The sequence below is a fragment of the Hyalella azteca genome, unplaced genomic scaffold (genome assembly GCF_000764305.2).
Source record: "Hyalella azteca isolate HAZT.00-mixed unplaced genomic scaffold, Hazt_2.0.2 contig13331, whole genome shotgun sequence".
In the NCBI taxonomy this organism is placed as follows: Eukaryota; Metazoa; Arthropoda; class Malacostraca; order Amphipoda; family Hyalellidae; genus Hyalella; species Hyalella azteca.
Genome location: NW_025943257.1, coordinates 145,319 through 159,434, shown reverse-complemented (window position 1 = coordinate 159,434; position 14,116 = coordinate 145,319). Strand labels below are relative to the sequence as shown.

Here is a 14,116-nt window from a genome sequence, read left to right as displayed (position 1 = left end):
GAGCGGTCGAGTTAACTAGACAGGCTGGGAGCTGTGGGCAGCTGCTACCTTATTTAGGGCTCACGGCGCCTGCTTCTTCGCACTTATTTATGCCAGGATGCGCCAACAACTCCAGTAGCGTTGCCTCCTTAGTTGTAATGAATAACCGCGCCTTCTAGCCTCACGACTTATGACGACAACTTGACTTGTGCACGGCGGCGTCTCTACATCTGCTCTGTATACCAACGATGTCGCTCTCTCCACAAATACTCGTCTATTGATTCAACGTTTTGAGGCCAGCTTACACTTGTTGCGAAAGAACATTAATGACATAAATTATGATGATTTTCCATAATTTTGTGTGTGCAAATGATTAATGATGAACGCTAACAAAGTGAAAGATGAGCAAAACGAAAAAAAATTTTTTTGGCAGCCGAAATGAGTTGGCACTAACTCTGATGATCAAATTTGATGTCCTGAACACCAATGCCCAGACCATGATTTTTTAAAGAATTTAATTTCAACCAACCACACTCCAAAGCCAATTGTTAGATTTTTTCCCCCTAGTTTTTCTGGACATTCATCAATAGGAATGATTTTTTCTCGCTAAAAAATTGGAGTTTTTCGAGTGCCATGTCCGTTCGTCTTGGCTGGCGAGTTTGCGTTCACACATCTTTCGAGATCTGAAGGAATCCTAGCGCACGTCTATTCAGAAAGTTACCGTTGAACAACATTTTTTCCATGACTTATTGCAATTAAGGAACACGAAACAGGAAAAATTCTATCAGGAAATGTGTCGAATGCTAGTTTTTTTTCAAAGAAATATAGCTGCCGAGTTCGGCTATTAAATATTAGAATTATTGTTAGAAGTATTAGAAATAAGAAATAAAAAATGATGTGGAATATTTTGTAAGTCGTTTAACATTGATAAAAGACTAAATTAATTTCAATATGAGATAATGAAGCCAGTTATTTTTTCATAGTTTCGATGAATAACTTTGTCACGAGGAGTCACAATGCTGGAATCTTTCTTTGAACACAAAATAAATTTAATCATGAAAATATTGAAGAATTTTCGTCTCTATCGAGCTTTACCGGAAATAAAGTGTAAACTTGTGAGTGCCTTTGAATGTTTCACGAGCTCGGCGTTAGTTTGATCCCCTAAGACATCACACAATTTATTGGAAAAAAATTTAAATCGGGCATCGCGAGCTCGGGAAAGTCAGGTTGTTGCCAATATGTCGAACTGCCTCGCACCTTTCTGATTTGTGACAGCGGCAGTCTGGCATTATGGGACCCGGACTGCGATGGCAGAGACGACGGAACACGAAACGTCGACCGAAAAAAACTTCAACTGCGAGGTCGAGTTGCCGGTAAGACGAACGGACATCTTGGCATACGTTGGTCGTGTCTGAAAACATTCTTGACACGGGAACTTATACGTGACTTTGCTTGTTATCTGCAATGGTGAAATGAAAATATGCTGATAATTAATTTTTGCGTGGATGCCGGTGTTAACGGAGCATCATGAAATAGCATATTCGATCTTTACCCTTTCTGAATGAGAAGTGCGATATGCTGTCAGATTCAGGAATTTACATTCTTTGATAAATATTGCCTCAAGAAATGCTGCCAATATAAAGAGATGGATTCAGATGCTGCCGAGAAAAAATGTGGAAAATTTCTCTAACACAGCCAGAGAAAATATGGTCTGATGGAATTTGACACCATTCCAAATGTGTATTTATTAATTATGAGGAGTACCTGAAAATGCAGAATAAATTGCAAATCGATTTCACGAGGCAAGATGCTATGCGTTAATTCTTTCAATTCTAACTGTTCCTGAGAGTTTTCAATAATTCTACTTACTGGAAGAGCAGACTTTAAATAGAATAAGGACGTTGATATTTCCTGTTTCCAGGGCAAAATATCACGCTGCTAGGTTGCAAATTACGGACAAACGCCTATATGGAAACGGGCATCCTTCCCTAGCCAATAAAGCCCCTACCTTGACGCGTTAATAGCTGGACATAAATTGCAGTCAGAGCTGTAATTCATAGCTTGCTCAATTTCAGTGAGAGATGCAGCCAGTAACGACTTAGTGAGGCCAAGCACTACGCGCGTCCCAGGTCAGGAGGGACGCGCGTAGATCTACGCGCGTCCCTAAGACCTCAGATGTCACCACCTAACACAAACACATTCACCAGGAATCTCCTCCGAGAACACCGCACTTTATGGTTGGGAAGCGCATCTGATGAGGTGGCTGGGAGGAAGAAATGCTCCCAGGAAGCTTATTTTTGGGCAATTTCATTATGTTGATCTAATATTATATTTTGACTCCGGATACTGGGGTCGTACATTCATACATTGTTAAGTGTTTGTAGCGACTCAACGTTTTGTGCACGTCCGGTAAGTTAGCGTGAATTCCAGATCATTAAGGTAAATAAAGGTAATAAATAAAAAGATATTACAAAGTAAAAAATAAGTACACACCTACTTTAGTTACACTATACGCCTACTTGGTGAGCTGTTTGTGTGTTAAATGCAGTAATATTTCTTAAGATATTTTTGAAACGCAGTCCAAATGATTAACATCAAAATTATGTAATTTTCACAAGATTTGTTCAGCTTCATTCGCTCTAGTTTTGCTCTGTTTTTTTTTTATCTCCTTGCCATCATTTCTTTGATAGCACAAGCGAGGAAACTGTGATTGGTTCTATAGCTTCCCAGCCGCCTGCGAACTACGACAAGAAATGTCATTCGCCGTTGGACACGCCAACGCCACGACTTCTCCTGATTTCACAGTCAATTCCTGTCGCTTGAAGCCGATAAACTTGAAACTTTATGTAACTGCTTACAAAAGTTCGAGTTCACAGGTTTGACCGGGAAAGTTTGCTAATTCATAGCTTGTATCAAGTTAGACTGACTGCGTACGTTGAAACTCGATATAAAACGGTAACTCATTTTGAGGTTTCATGAAGTTGCTAGATCGACATGAACATTATTACATTAGAAATATTATGATGGCGAATTACAGAAAGAAACATACTGAAATTTTTAAGAATAATTAAGAAGGTGTAACAAGAAATAGGAGCAATTGAATTAGAATTTGGCTCAGTGCATTTTGGTAATGAAAAAATAATTAGGGATGAGAATTTTGATGAAAATTTGTGATTATTCTAATTTAGCAAACTTTAATGTTCTATTTAAAATGCGTTTTACCGTTTACCGAAATCTTGTCCCTAACATTCAGAAGTTGTTCATAAAAAAGAAAGTCTCATTCATAGTTTTTTTCGCAATACTTCGCTCGACATGGACATTAGAAGGCTTCTTAAAAGAAGATGTTTTCTCAACACTCATAAATATACAGCAGCTAGATCAATTTTCTACTTAATTTGTTGGCAGACAATGAAGCAATTAATGCAGCGACTCGAACCTTCAAAATATTTTTTTGCCCTAAAACTACCTTTATTGAATCCAGATTTACAAATTGAAGCACCAAGGTGTTCTGAAAGTGAATACGAGAAATTTTATTATATAATATTTTATCAGCTGAAATAATTTGTCATGTGGCATTCTCATCTCAGGTACGAGAGGATTAATTATCTGTGATTATTATTTTTCACATAGTTCCTTTTAAATTGAAATGCATAAAAGCCTTTTATGTGGGCGAAGCCCACGCAAGTTGCTCGATAATCTTGACCAGTTACAGCAGCTCAAACGTAAAAAAATACCTTCAACATCTCTGGGAGCTCGATGGCGACCAAGTGACTCCAGTTCATCTGTTCCAGCAGCAAGCAGGCAAACAAGCACCAAATGCATGGTTTCTACTCCTGAAGCAAGTAGGCAAACAAATAGGGTAACATGAGGCAGGAAGCCCACGTCGGGTCATAGGCCCATAGCGGGTTTCTCGCTAAGTATGGCAGATATTGGTCCGTGTTCTCTACCGCCGGTCGACAGTTTCACTGGGATAAAGTGTACGGATTTACGTTTCGTTAAGTCTTTGCGTTATTAAGTTATTTGCGAATACCTGTTTTTAGCTCAGATAAAATTTTTTTTGCTGCTAAATAAAACTGTTTTCGATTACTGTAGATGAAGCTTTTGAAATTACTGTGAATTATATTTTGAAAGCTATATTTATAGGGATAATTTTGAGAACAAGTTTAGACTATTAGCTTTTAAAATAAAATGTTGACACGATATAAATTGAAATGATACCTAGTGGGGCAACGGGCCCACGCGTGTCACGGGGCAAAGCGCCCATGGTGAAATCTTGTGTTATACATCATTAGATTTGTCTGAATGACCTTTCCAAAACTATGACTAGCTTTTTGAATTACAAATTACACTTAATATTGCATGATTTTTTTATTTGCCGCCAAAAGGCAGCAGGTTTAGTTTATAGTTATGCGTATTTATGACCCCTTATCGAGTTATTGACTCTTGCCTTGCCAAAAGTTTATTTCAGTCAACACCAGTGAGCCAAAAGTTTATGAGTTTTTATGGTGTTGGCTGAAATCACGATTAGGTACGAATTCTCTGCACATAATATCTGTATTATGGACGAAACTGGATCGAAGTTTTTTTTTCTGATCAACTAAATATATTTTTTCTAGTCAAGGATACATTTTTTCATGTCAAGGACGAATCTTTTATCGCAAGGATATATTTTTCAAGTCAATGGTATATATTTTTATGTAAATGAAATACTTTTTTTCACGTCAGTGATAGATTTTTTAAGCCAAAAGTTTATTTTTTTCAAGTTAAGGTTATGATTTTTTGAGTTGTTAGTAAATGAACGAATGTCATATTTTTTATTACATTTTTCTTATTTTTAACTGTAAAGTGTTGTTTTATCATTTCTAAACGAAAAATATACAATTGTGGTAAAGGGACCAGTGGTAGGCGCCTTGCCCCAAGCCCATGGGCCCATTGCCCCAGGGGTGGGGCAATGGGCCATTTTTGACACTTTTTACAAAATAGTTTTTCATTAAAAATTGAATAACTCTATAGGCGTCTAATTCACATCATACATTCCTCATTAGTTGTACCTTTAAACAAAACAAAGAACTTAATCCACATTGGATCCTCATGCGTGGCTTTCAATTAATTCAAAAGCCTGTTGCACACCCGTTAGTCATAAATGTAAGCTACATGGTAAAGCTATCAGTATTGTATAAAACTTGGTGATACAAAGATTAAGGAGATGAATTAAGACGTTCTCATCTGTGGAAGACTTACTGTGCCGTGATTAAAAATTTTGTTGACGAATTTAAAGATTCGAAAAATCAAAATTGGGTTGTCAGTGAACATTTGCGCTATTGAATATAATTTGAAAGCCGTCAACTTTGAGTGAGACAATACACTTGTATTCATGAGCCTCATTGTTCTTTTTACCGACATTGATTGACTCGTCAGTTAATCCAACAGCTCTAATATCCCAAATGCTAAACATGCCAGAAAATAGTGTGCATTATAAATTAAAAAGGAAGAGTGCGAATTCTCCTGGAAATTTTCTTTAGCTAGAAAATTAAGAATTTAGCGAGAAAAATTGTTCCTCTATATATAATGTCATGGTAATGAAGTAAATTTTTTTCAGTGTAGAATAAGAAGAGTTTTGACATTGAAATTTTGTGAACACGTTGAGTTTAAAATTTTCGCCGGTCTAGCGAATACGCGAGTAAAAATGCTGCGTGACAAATAAAGAAATAGTGAATCTTGTAATTATACGGAAAAAGAAAAACGTCTTAGACGAATGAAGCTAAAAATTATCAATGAATAACTTCAGCAGCAGCAGCAGCAGCAGTATGCCCGGTGCATTGCAATAAATATAATGAGCAGCGGCGCCACGTCTCCCAAGAACTCAGCTGGCGCACCGCCAGCTGCTATACAGCTCTGGATCCCTCCACAAGCGCATCTTTCTGCCACTACAGAACTATATGCGGGATTTCGTCGCATAAAATACTTCCAATCTCTAATCCCCGGAACACGAATGCTAATAGCAATAGCTTTCAAATTCGTTGAGTGAGCTTAATAATCAATGAAAAATTAACACTATAACAGTACAATAACACAATAACAGTACAATAACACAATAACAGTACAATAACACTATAGAAATACAATATATTACTTTGCCATTTCTTCATATAATTTTACAAATTTTAACATCTGTGAATGTTAATTTAATAACTATTAATCCATAAAGTTGATTAGTTACTCAAACGTGTCAAGTTTGCTATCTCCAAAGTCATTTCATTTAGCAGAGCACTTTTTGGAACAGCTAGACTCGAATACTCTCTCATGACGCGAAGTTTATGCAAAATATCCATTCAACGCCGGAATTCAATTATCGTGTGCTTGAAAAAAATTGTTCCAAAGGGCATGAGATTTAAAAGCTCTAATTCTTCCTCTAGTCGTTGGGAGTTGTTTGAGCTGCCCATTCCGCATTCATGACTTAGGACATTCGTGCTCTGCTATACGATACCTCAAGTTTTTTATATGAAGAGAGAGTCTCGGTGAAGAGAGAACCTTTAATTTTTTCTAGCATCGAGAACTCAAACCCTAAGTATCCATAGTGGAAAGCGGCTACTCATTTGGCTGCTCATTTCTAACTATTTTTTAAAATGATATTTGTAAAATTCAAGTATTTTTGGATTCTTATTAATAGCCTTAAAACAACATATTGTTAAGGGTAAATTATTTATGCTAACAACATAATAGCCTTAAAAGAAAATTGCTATTGGTTGGTTGGTTGAGGTCAAAAATTTATAAGAAAAATTTTTATCGCCTCTTTTACGTTGCTTTAACAAGGCTTTATCAAATCAAATCATTATCATATAACTTTAGCAAATGCTTAACCGAAGGCGTCGCGAGAAATAGAAAAATAACTACAAGAACGGCTCAAATCTATTTGGCAAAGCACAAGGATCGTCCATACGAAAACTGGGAAACATAATTGAATTAAAGATAGAATTGAAATCCAATTTAGTTAATTCAAAATTCAGTTCTAGGTTTTTTAAAAATATTTCGTCATTTTTCGTTGCTTCAGAAAAATTTTTTCTCCCTGTTCACAGGAATACAAGTGGCCAAGTATGAACCGTAAGTGACGATTTAGGTTTGAGTTAAATCTAAATTAAAATATCAGTGAAAGATTTAAAGTTCTTTATTTACAAATCAAATGAGACATGGAAATTTAAATTTTAAAATTACACAAATAAAGAATCATTCATGGTCTCTATAATAAAATGAACTTTAACAAAATTACTCATAATACCGGAAGGAGGATTCCCGACCAAAAATGTATTTTAACGAACAAGAGTAACCCCTGTAATAGTTGACAATTATTAATCCATCATAGTTTCGGAAGCGACATACCTTAGCTTGGCAGCGATTGCCGTAGTATCCCTGGCTGCAGAGACACTGATAAGTTCCGATGTGGTCGATGCAAGTGCCTCCGTTATAGCACGGGTTAGAGCTGCACTCGTCGTACTCAAACTCGCATCTGTTGCCTCCAAACCCTGGGAAAAGTATAGAGCTGTGCATGAGTGTCCGGAGGAGGGAGGAGGGCTCAAGAATGCTTTTTGTTCTTTAAATGCTGTGCCTGGGGGAGAAGGGCTCTTGAATTTAAGATATAAAATGACTCTGAAGTTGAATTCATATATGTAGCAAGTTTAGCGATTACTTCTCCTTAGAGGATGGAAGGGCGGGAAACCGGTAAAATATTAAGATGTGCATGAAAGTCCAATGAAGTTTTTGTTACATAGAACACGTGCATTAGAATATTAAATTATGAGGTCAACGTGTAGAAGAAATTAAATAACGGCTATATTAAACTATTTACCAAATTTCTTGAATTATATGCTAAATTCATGATATGAGCTAGGTTAATATTAAATAATATTTAATTAGTAATCAAGGTAGTAGTAGTAGTTGGTAATCAAAGTTATAGTTTATATATAGTTGTTATTGATGAAGTCGATGTTTGTTTTTTGAAGCTCTGATTTCAGTATTGTTTAATTGACATAGTAAATAAAACGTGGATTATTTCAACAACGAATCACACAGTTTTGTGAAAATCATCAATTTTGTGGAGCCAATCAGAAATAATATAATTCCATTACTTTAGAGAGATTTATTGATTTAAAAATTAACCGGAATTCTTGTCACATTGCATGTCAGGTATAAAGTTAACTCAATTATCCAATTGATACAACAGAATTGAAACCGACTGATGAAAGTAGGATGAATTTTTTAAACGATGTGAAAGGTTGATTTTGACGTGTAAGGTTCCGAGATTGTGAAACATCTTACAGATTCCGTAATAGGAACTCTTGCATGATAGGCTAAGGAAGATTGAAATAAACCGACTGTACATAGTGCCTCGCAGAACCTCCGCTTCGATAGAATAGTTCTCGCCAGGAATCCAGAGATTCGTCTTCTTCGAGCAGCTCAGGAGGTGACCTCTCAATGGAGTTCTATAGCCTCATACATCGAGGAGCTCAATGGAGTCGCATTGTAAAAAGAGACGGGCAACTTCCTATAAAAATTCCCATCACACTCCTCCATTGGGGAGCTGGCAGCTGGAGGAAAGCTTCTGAGACGCGGGGCTACAAGAAACCAACTGGCCTTCCAATCTGCTGCTCCGCTGCCCTCTATAGAGATGCGCAGCTCAGCAATCTCCGCTAGGAACGCTCAGCGCGATGCTCTCGAGTAATGGCCACGATACCAGCACAACTTTCCGACAACTTTTGCTGCTTGCTTATTTTTCTCTCAATAGACAGACAAGAGAAATGCCAAGTTTGGGCCGCTAGGATGGCTGCAATTGATCCACCCTTAATGCTTTCGGTGAGAGTTCTTTTGTGCTTACTCAACAAGAAAATGAAAGTTCTAGACCGAAAAGGCGACTGAAGTCGAGAAGAGATTTCTGTCAATGAGATTTCTGTCAATGGGGTCGAATGTGTTTCACAAAAGTTATATAAAAACGCCAAATTAAGCTAATATGACTCAAGCACTATATTCTACATGATAAGGAAAAAGAATAGAAGCAAATTCATTAGAAAATGTAAAAATACAAGTATTGACAAAATTCCTTCATGAATGTGAAATTGAATTCTATTACTAAAATTTTCCATGATTTCAACAGAAAAAAAACTAACGAACAAAATAACTATATTAGACAAACAAAATAGATATATACAAAAACCCATCTGACCCATTTTGTATGTAATTGATTAAATAATAAAACAACGTTCATAAGAAAACGAGCACTCACCAGGCTGACAGAAGCATCGGAAAGACTGGGTTGGCGTGTCGATGCAAACTCCATGCACACAAGGCCGCGCCTCGCAGCTCTCGGTCTCCTCTTCGCTGTCGTGGGAACTTTCAAATGTTTCTGAAGACGGAATTTCTGGATGAAGAGAGACGCTCTGTTGCTCCTCGTCAGCCTGAGAGCTTTGAGTCGGAGTCGGACGCTCGAAATCAGGTTCCTGTTCCGGCTGGTTGCCGTAGTCGGGGTGCGGTTTCAAATAAAACCTTCGGAGAAATGAAATATTTACCTCGGCTTAACTTTGTGTTCGAGTTTCCAATTTCAAAAGTGAGTTTACGTGTTGTGTTCGAATTAAATAAGAATAACAGTGCAATAAATAGAGCAAAGTGAGATGCTAATCGTCAAGGATTATTTCAAAAGCTGCAAAAACGTCGTTCAACATCTTAGTTAAATCATATAATAGAAGACAGTTGTTTCAATAAATTATGCAAACGTCTGCATGAGGAAGAATTGATAACATAACATTGGCGCGAGAGTATAATTTAAAATGGAAATGATTGCTTGCCACTAAATTCATTCTATACCTACAACGACTCTTCTATGCATATATAAACTAATGCTGATGCGAAATTCTAGTTGCTGATTAATTCGAGGTTTATCCTGGCGTGTTTTGCACATCGTCAGGAAATCCCTTGCCTGCAAAATGTAGGCAGATTTGCAGAACTCAAAAATATCAAAGATAGAAGTCTCAAATGAAGAAAGGATAAGTCTGCACTAAAACTGAAGTCGGTAATTGAATACCTGTCTTGTTGCTGGAGTTGATCAAGCGTGGCCGCGGCCAGAGTGGGGACAGGTTGGGAGCACTGAGGTCCTGACCAGCCAGGGGAGCAGGAGCAGCTGTAGACCGAGTGGTTGCCCTCACAGGAGCCCCCATTCTTGCAGGGCGCAGACTCGCACAAGTTCGATGGGTGCTCGCAAACTCGGCCTCGGTATCCTGGGAGGAAAACGTTTTTGTTTTGTTTGTTGTATCGAATGTAGAAGGAACTTTTTTAATTCGCCAAACAGGGCATTGGCATCCAGTGAGGAAAACTTCTGTGATTTTGTTTGTTGTATCGAAAGTAGAAGCTTTTTTATGCGCCAAACATGGCCTCTGTATCTAGTGAGGAAAACTTCTCTCATTTTGTTTGTTGTATCGAAAGTAGAAGGAACGTTTTTATAACAACACTTTTCTTTAACTTCACTTCTTGTTTGTCTGCTACCACTCTTATAATCGATATTTAACACACTTCTACCTGTCCAATCGATCTGAAATTTTGCACACTTGCGTAAAGTCGGTGACAATGCATGAATCAATTGATAGAATAAATAATTTAAAAATTTAAATATTTTTTATATATTAAAAAAAATTTAAGAAATATTTTTTTAAATATTCAAAAATAAAGTAAGAAATTCATTGTACATGTGTAACATCGGAGACAATGGTCTCTTTAGAAGTGTTGTCTTAAAAAAGTAATTTTTAAATGCATATTTTTATGCGCTAAATACCGTCTCGGTCTCACGTGTAGAAACCGTCATTGATTCCGCGAGCGATCGTTTTATCGAAAGTAGAAAAAATTTGTATAAGCAAAAATGACCTCGGCATCTTGAGAAAAACCACCAGTGAGTTCGTTATAGAGTTTGATATGAAAAATGCTCATTCCAACAGAAAAATAATCGCGGGGACGCAAAAATGCGATTTCACAATGAATTTGTCCATCAAAATGATAAGTGAATTTTTTTCTAGCAAGCATCACCCCGGCCATCCGTGAACGAATACTATGGACTCCAATAGATATTTTTCAATTCCAAAAGGAAAATTGCAATCTCACGAACATTCTTGAGAACCTATACGCTCATCTTCAACGCAAATTTAATTTATATTAATTAATAACTAATATTATAAAATTAATATTTATTTTGATGTTCCAGCTAGCCGGTCAAAATTAAAGTATGGAACTTATTTTTAAATATTATTTTCTATTTCGAAATATCAGGTGAATGTAAATCTTGAGTTTAATTTTGCCTTTGGCGATTATTCATATTTCAATAGGAAAAAATAATATAAATTAAATAAAATCTCATGCAATCAAAATTTATCCGCTCATGAACGACTTATGATGCTAAAATTAAAAATTTTCTACGGAAAATTAATAATATGATATCTGAATAAGGTCAGCATCTCCGAATTGATCTGGAGCTTGAGACCAACAAGTCGAAGGCTCAACTATGGCCAATGGAAGTTCTCAGTGAGCAGGAAATATCAACGTGACAATGGCACCGGAGTGCCGTTATATAAGACCATCCACATCCCAAATCTACAATATCTCCGGGACACTGCCACGGCTAACCCCCCAGGCACATATTAGCTATCGCAACGAGAAACATGTGAGGAAGAAACCCTTCTTCTCAAACACAACTCATATAAAATTGCTGGAGCTGATCTAAAAATTGTATTATACGCAAAATCATGTCATTTGACTGTTTAAAAACCTAGGAAATATCGAAGGTAGATTAAGAAATTGTCTCTTTTCTTCCATGGTCATGACAATGAAATATGTGCATAAAAAATTACAGATATCGACGATTGATCAATACATTTTATGGTTTTTAAATTAAATTAAGCAATTCTGAAAATTGATCCTTAAAATACCTATCATTATTCAAAATTTATGACTTTCGAAGGCATGCATGAATACTTGAAAATTTTGAAGTCTGATCAAAAAATAACCTGCATCATTCCGTTCATACCATTCAATATAAACCTTAAGAATTTTTAGTATGTATTGAAGGGATGAAATATTTCGTGAAATAATCAGAAATTTGAACTGTGCTGTTCAGCTATGGTTATTGACCTTATGTTCAGTAACTTTGATGCGCCTTTCTTCACAAGTTTGTACTCAAATTTTCCTTCGGAGTGACGAAAAGACTTCGAAATTTTCGCAAGTAATCATTCAGCCCCGAAATTCTCACTTTTTGCGTCTTCAAACTTCTTGGCTCAAAAGTTTTCCCAAGGCAGCCATTATTTTTAATCTTTTTCGTTGGCTTAATTTAGACCCGTGAGCCACTGCCTCATGCGGAAAATTTTTCAAATGAAAAAAGTTAGATGAATTCAAGCATCTTCTTCGATCGAAGGAATATTTTATTGAATGTATGTATAAACTAAATTTTACCGCGATCAGCTACATTATCACACAAATAATCTTTCTTTATAAAATCTCAAAGTTTATTTAATTAGACTTCAGAGAGCATTATTCGTCCCATTGAAGTGTCAACGTTTCAGATTGATAGAATCGTTGGAAAAAAACACCAATTTAGAAGCTACATAAAACAACGGTAAAATAATTCCAGACGGCTTCAATAATTCGCTCTCCTCGGTAGAAAATAATGCAGTGCGAGAAACTGTAATGCGGACAAAATGTTCGACAATGAAAAACTTAACAGTGATGACCATTCACAAGGTGCGAATTAAAACGTGTTCTTTATTAAAATTAAACGGTGCTCAGTCCATGATTGGTGCTCTAGACGAACAGAATGAATAGAATAGTTAAATTGAATAATGGAAGTTTTGAGGCAAAAAGTTATTATTAAATTGAGCAATGAATTGTGGCAGAAAAAAATGAATGATTATAGACATCTAGTCACCCTAATACTAAGTTACGTACATAGGTGTAAAATAATTGTAAAATGTTTCAAAATGCATTGAATGAGCAAAAAAATACGGCAAACCTATATAACCTACATAAAAAAATCTTACTAAAATAAAAATAGATGAGCCGCGTGAATCATTCACATTGAGTAATCATTGAATTTGATCGGTATCAATGATTTTAAACAAATAAAATAGAACAATGGAAATCTTGCAAAAGTTTAGTTGAATAATCGGAACAGCTTGCTTTCACATATAAGAATTCTCTACTAAAACAAAAAGAAATTTTGTAGCATGTGCTGTGGATTCTCAGAAGCATCAATAACAATCGTTAGAATTCCCGCGAAATTTATTTATGAAAATTTTGGAAATGCGTAAAAATCTTTTGACTAGCAAAGGATTATAAATTTTTCTAAAAAAATACTGATAATAGAAAAAATAATAAAATGTTTGGTCATAAAACAGCAGATAAAATCTGTACAGAAATCTATGATTATGACATGAAAAATGTATTCAATTGAAATTACAGCGATGGAGGATTAATCAAATGTTCAGTGTCGAAAATTGCACAGGAACAAATGTCGCACCTGAAACTGAAATTTCGATTAGAATTCATTGAAGGAAAGCAATTAGCTTCGAGAGTCGTGATATCGCAATGAAAATAAAAACAGGGCTATCACATTTATCTGCTAAAAACAATTAGTGTAGACTCTTCCAGTTATTTTGTAGAAATGTTTTTGTCTATTAATTGGAGAGCCGAGAAAATCGACTGAACGATTGTGCTTGGCGAAAATGTTATGGGAATTGTCGAACGAAAACATAAATTGTATGAGGTAACAATCGAAGGAATGCACTTCACTGTTTCTATACTTTATTTTAGTAGAAATATTTTTGATGGCATTAATAATGATGTGCAGCATCTGAAGTGAGAGTTGACCGTTATCTCTAATAATGACACTGAATTATAGCCTGTTATCACCCTTAACTACGCTGCTCCTCTATCTCAGAGCTGGCACCATTCCAGCTTCCTGAGCCTCAGCGGAAAACGAACTGCTTTCCAACTTTGATCTCAAAAGATTCTTTACCCAGCGTATTTGTTAGCAGCACAGGGGATTTGGATACCAAATAAGTTAAATTGTAACTTTGAATTAATGCATAACGAGTCTCAGTTCGTACCTAAAACA

At 36.1% G+C, this 14,116-nt stretch overlaps 1 protein-coding gene across 2 annotated transcripts in view; it reads right to left on the bottom strand.

Moving 5' to 3' along the window:
* The window catches only part of LOC108681697 (protein HEG homolog 1), a 53,744-nt gene that overhangs the window by 19,522 nt on the left and 20,106 nt on the right, over nucleotides 1-14,116 (bottom strand). For both annotated transcript variants that reach the window (XM_018170757.2, XM_047883615.1), the window contains exons 8-10: nucleotides 10,049-10,241; nucleotides 9,254-9,513; nucleotides 7,357-7,499 (exon numbers count right to left, since the gene is read on the bottom strand). In XM_018170757.2, coding sequence (XP_018026246.1) covers nucleotides 7,357-7,499; nucleotides 9,254-9,513; nucleotides 10,049-10,241 — 596 coding nt within the window. The remainder of the gene's footprint in view (nucleotides 1-7,356; nucleotides 7,500-9,253; nucleotides 9,514-10,048; nucleotides 10,242-14,116) is intronic.